This window comes from Lycium barbarum, chromosome 4 (assembly GCF_019175385.1).
Source record: "Lycium barbarum isolate Lr01 chromosome 4, ASM1917538v2, whole genome shotgun sequence".
Lineage (NCBI taxonomy): Eukaryota > Viridiplantae > Streptophyta > Magnoliopsida > Solanales > Solanaceae > Lycium > Lycium barbarum.
The window spans coordinates 7,978,870-7,984,366 of NC_083340.1; the positions used below are offsets into that span (position 1 = coordinate 7,978,870).

At 32.5% G+C, this 5,497-nt stretch overlaps 1 protein-coding gene across 1 annotated transcript; it reads right to left on the reverse strand.

The window, feature by feature from the left end:
- Window positions 1-4,126: 4,126 nt before the first annotated feature.
- Window positions 4,127-5,080, reverse strand: LOC132638139 (auxin-responsive protein SAUR36-like). The gene has a single exon (XM_060355115.1). The coding sequence runs from the start codon at window positions 4,698-4,700 to the stop codon at window positions 4,245-4,247; it is 456 nt and encodes a 151-aa protein (XP_060211098.1). The 5' UTR covers window positions 4,701-5,080; the 3' UTR covers window positions 4,127-4,244.
- Window positions 5,081-5,497: the final 417 nt, after the last annotated feature.

The window sequence follows — 5,497 nt, forward strand, 5'->3', positions numbered from 1 at the left end:
ATTCAATGTCTACTATTATGAGATTTTTTAACATTTATAGAAAAACACTGTGTTTTGCTTTAGATAATGCTTCTAATAATACAAAGACGGTTGGTCTTTTAAAAAGGGAATTAAACCGTCCGCTAAAATATATTTTTCATGTGAGATGTAGTTGTCACATTTTAAATTTGATTGTTAGAGATGGTCTTGAGTATTTTGAAGATTCTATTCAAAAAGTTAGAAATGCGGTTGCTTTTCTTTTTTGTAATGTTAATAAGGCAAAAATGAGAGATTTTAAGAATTCTTGTGTGCAAAATGGTCTTAGACCTAGGAAAATTCAAGTAGAAGTTGACACTAGGTGGAACTACACTTACATTATGTTACAATAAGCATATGATTATAGGATTCCCATACAACAAGTTCACAACTATTTTAATACGGATAATGATGGTTGGTTAAATATTACCGATTGGGAAGATGTTAAAGAGTGTATTGAACCGTTACAAATTTTTTATAATGCAACTCTTGTTTTTTCTAGATAATTCTATCCCACGATAACCGGAATTTTAGCCTACTTAGCGGAAATGACTAGAGTTTTACATGAGTATAAAGATAAATCTGGTTATCAAGCGGCTATCTTTAATATGACAACAAAATTTAAGAAGTATTTTTTTCCCATCCCAGCTTTATTTATATTGGGTTCTCTTTTAAATCCTTGTTTAAAAGTGTCTTATACTAGAGCATTGGTTGGTCAAATTTATAGCTATTTAGAAATTGACGCGGAAGTTGAACCATCTTTAGAACAAGCTGAGCTCGCAATTGATGATGAGTTTAAAAAAGTTTTTATGCATTATTCTGCTTTGGAAGAAAGTGCTACACCCGTTGCTCCACACCCTACTACTTCTCAAAGTAGCAAAAAGGGCTTGTCGGGTTTGTCGAATTTAAAAGTTTTACATTCACATCCAGCTCCTTCTCATAATGCAAATTTTGATGAATATCGCCTTTATTTGATTCAGCCAAATATGGATATCAAGGAACTAGATGATTTGGACGTCTTAGCATGGTGGAAGAGATACAAGGCAAGTCATCCGGTACTTTCAAGAATGGCTCGAGATATCCTTACGGTTCAAATATCAACCGTGGCTTCGGAGAGTGCATTTAGCCAAGGAAGAAAACAAATTGGAGACCATAGACACTCATTATCTGGATTTAGCTTGCAAATACTAGTGTGCATTCGCGATTGGATTAGATCGGAGCGACGCAACCAAAACCAAGAAGCAGTGGAAGGCGAAGAGGAAGAGATTGAAGATTTGATAGCAAGTGGAGTGGATCAAATGGAAGACTTTGAAGATATCTCCATGACCAAATATGATATAGCGGATATTAGCCAAATGATTGACACTTTTTTATTTTATTATTCTACTATTTCTTTACAACTTATGTATTATTTGCAAGTTAAAAAAAACTACAACTTGCAAATAAATGTTATTCATGAATAAATAAAATGTATGGCTCATTGAGCTTTCTTTTATTTACTTGTGTTCATATTTTTACTTATATTAAGTTAGGAATATAGCTAAAATATACTAAGAATATACTTATAATATACATCTACTTAAATTAAAAACTAGAAAGTTATATACTTGAAAAATAACTAAAATATAGTAAGAATATACTTATAATATAAATATACTTAAGTTATAATACATATATGATATAACTTAAACATATATAAGTATACATAGTATACATATAACTTAAACATATATAAGTTATATAAGTATATATAGTATACATATAACTTAAATATACATGTTTAAGTTATATAACCTAAGTATATTGATATTATAAGTATATTCTTAGTATATTTTAGGTATATGTAGTATAACTTAAGCATATAACTTAATATATATATATATATATATATATATATATATATGTTGTTAGTTAGTAAATATATAAACTTTACTTATAAACTTATATAACATATATAAATATACCTATAATATACTAATAAACATTATAATATATATATACTATACAAAAAACAAAAACAAAAAGGATTTTTTAATGTTTTGGATCGGCCAGTTCCGGTTTCCATAGTTGGAACCGGTAAACCGGAATCAGTGGCCGGTTCCGATTTTAGACCGGAAACCAGCCGGTTTTATAAGTGGTTACCGGTCCAGTTCCGGTTGAACCGGTTGCCAGGCTTATGTCATTACAAGAAAGAATGAAAAAAGAGGCCGCTTATTTGAGGCTTTTTTCCCACTCTGCCGCGAGACCATCGAAAAACATGCTCCATAGGAAGCCCAAAGAAGCAAAATTGGTCTATATACTTATTGCGGTTGAGCTCATAATTTTGTTAAAACTTACAATATTGAGAAGTTTACATCGAAATGAATAATTTTTGTTTCGAGATGTTTCTTGATATATAGACAGTTTCAGGGGCAGATAGAGTTCAAATAATAATAGAGATCGAGTTCATTGATTAATGCGTGCGACAGTTCTTGATTCCGCTGATTTAGGGAGTTTTTGGTGTCGACAAGAATGAGATTCGACAAACAGACAAGTCTATATCATTAAGTTCTGCCAATTTGCTAATTTGTCTTCACCATTCCATGCAGTTTTGTAGGGCACTTAGGCTGAAGTCATAAACTTTTACGTACTAGGTAACAATAGCACATTGCCATTGTTTCCACTTAAAATCGAGGATGTTTCGAGGACTCATGATCAAATATGATGCTTGTTTGATGGACGTGATTAAGAAATACAGTTATGTCTTTGCTATTAATTATAGTTTCTGGCACGATGGTAAACACTTAATTCCGTCAAGAGATTAGAGCTAAGGTCATGAGTTCGATGTGTAGAAACAACATGATGTGTGTGGCAAGTGCTGGGAGTTGTTAGATTACAAATACATCTTGCCTATGACAAGACCCAGGTGATAGATCGGGGATAATTTGGCTTGGTTGAATATGTTTAGTAGGCTTGATTAAGAAATAAAGTTGTGCTCGACTATTGATTTTAAAGTCAAGCACTAATGGTAAGTGATTGACCATCACAATTAATTAAGATGCATGGTCATTCATAAAAGTTGAAGGAACAGATTTCAGTACATATACCTTTACGATAGATGCATCTACTGGACCAACACGTCAAAGTGAAATTATCCAGTAAACACATCTTTGGAGCCGTTTGGACATGCAATTTGAATTTCTTAAGTTGCAATTTTTTTTGTAAACATAAAAACCTCACAAGTTGTGAAAATCATCAAAATTTTCCCAATTCTTTTACAATCTTACCAAATGAGTAAATTATAGTTCATAATAAAATTAATACGCTACTAGAAGACCTTTCTAAAAAATACAACATCAATTGATCAAACTTTAGTTCAATAAAAAGGAAAATTTAACATGAAAAATAATGTAACTACTCTTTAATATAATCCTCCCACATGGTACGAACAATATATTTACCAACTTATGGTTGGTAAATATGATTGGTAAATATATCTACCAACTTATGGGTCTTTTTTTACAAAATATAAACGTATAGGTCAAATTTTACATTTATATTTTTTTAAATCATGATTTCAAATCCCAAATCATACCTTTTTAGATGATTTAAAATTTTACATGAAATGAAATCGCATGTCCAAACGTCTACTCAGAATAAAATTGTGATATCATCAAGTGAAATTCTCTTCATATTAGTCCTAGCCCCTAGCTACTTACCTATAATTACATTTAAGGATTTAAATTAAATGCTCAAAGGTGAAGACGAAGACGAAAGGTGTTGAGTCACAACAATTTAGTCAATTATGGCATCAATATCGCGGGCGTGACTTAAACATGTCATTATATCACGTCAACGTATTTTGATATGGACATATTTACCAGTTTAGATATTCAATAAGTCGAAAGGTCAAACACCAAAATAAAGTCAAATGTATTTGACCATTCCATTTTACATTTCATAGATGTGTTCTGTGAGAACAATTATGGCCTTTCTCTGGTGGTCCAATAACATGGAAGATTTCAAAGTAAGCAAGTAGAACTAAGGAAGTAACTCAAAGTGGGGCTGGTCAACAAATGTGTTCGGCTAAAAGTTGCACGAAAAATTCTACGAATTGAAGAGTGTCCATATCTAGACTAGAAAACCGCATTGCATTTTCGAATTGGGCTAGAAGGTTAACATTAATTTATACAAATATATATATTTTTTTTTCAAGTATAGCGCAGAAGCAAGAACTACATTAACATAAACTAAAACGTCCCCATGCAACAGCTCATCTCTCTACGGCAGTTTCCACCACCGCCCGTGGCGGCGATTCTTGATTTAACGTTCTCAAATTGGGATACCCGACACGGTATTTGGATCCGACCCGGATAATTATACCCATACACCAGCTCTGCTTCTCTCAACAATTCAGCAAACAATGGGTGATTAAAGAACATTACAGGCACCACAATTCTACACGTGTCATCTTTCTTTTCACCCACGTATACAGCCAAGTGCCCCTTTGGTACACTCACTTGCTTCGACTCAACCGGTTCTTGCCCGACCCGGATGTAACCCGAATTAGGTTTTCCATAACAGAGTCCTTTTGCTCCTTGCTTTAACATACGTCCCAATTTGCAAAGCTTTGAAATTGCTCTACTAAAAACTCTTCCTTTTCTTACTATCCTCCGCCCAAGCCTGAAACCTCTCACTTTCTTCATAACTCAAAATTTGCAAAACTCTCTAAAAAGGGATTATTTGTATTTTGAAGTGAAGGGTTAATCTCAGAGCATTTCAATAATTAGTAGAATGCTACTTATTCAAGAAGAGTTTGGTTCTTGCTATGAGAATTTGAAACGGGTGCAGCTTATAAAAGTTGGAGGTACTATTTATTTCTGTTGACCGTCTATCATATAGAGTGAAACAAAAAAGAAGATATAGGAAGCAATTAAGAGAAATTCTTGGATTGGCAAAAAACTATAAATGAGTTTTCCTTTGTAGAATGTGGATAGCCGTGGCAAGTCAAATATGGTTTGAACAATATAATGGCTGTGTGTATATATATATAGAGAAGATTAATGAGGGGTGGCGGAGTTAGATGAGAGAGGTCAAAGGAAATACTAGTCGGCACACACGATGAGTGGATGAGAAGGGATCAAAACAGGTTGACCATTGAGATTTAAATGGTAGATCTCCGTGAATGCAGCTATCGTGGCAAAATCTTAATGGGCAATCTTTTAACATTAATTATACTGAATACCTCTAAGATATGATTAATTTTAGATATAACCCTTATATTTTAAAATCATATACTTACAACTCTCTATATTATGGAAATTCTACTCCCTTATTTACTTATTAAGTAATTCGCCTTCATTTCTTATTTATGAGTTTTGAAAGGTACATATACTTGATTTTAAAATTTAAGGTATCTATTCAAAATTTTATTATACTAAATGGGAGTTTAGTATAATTAACCTTTTTTTCGAGGAAAATTTTGAAGAAAGAATGTTCGTTG

Coding starts and splice junctions, on each gene's coding strand:
- LOC132638139 (XM_060355115.1), bottom strand. CDS start 4,700: ATGAAGAAAGTGAGAGGTTTCAGGCTTGGGCGGAGGATAGTAAGAAAA.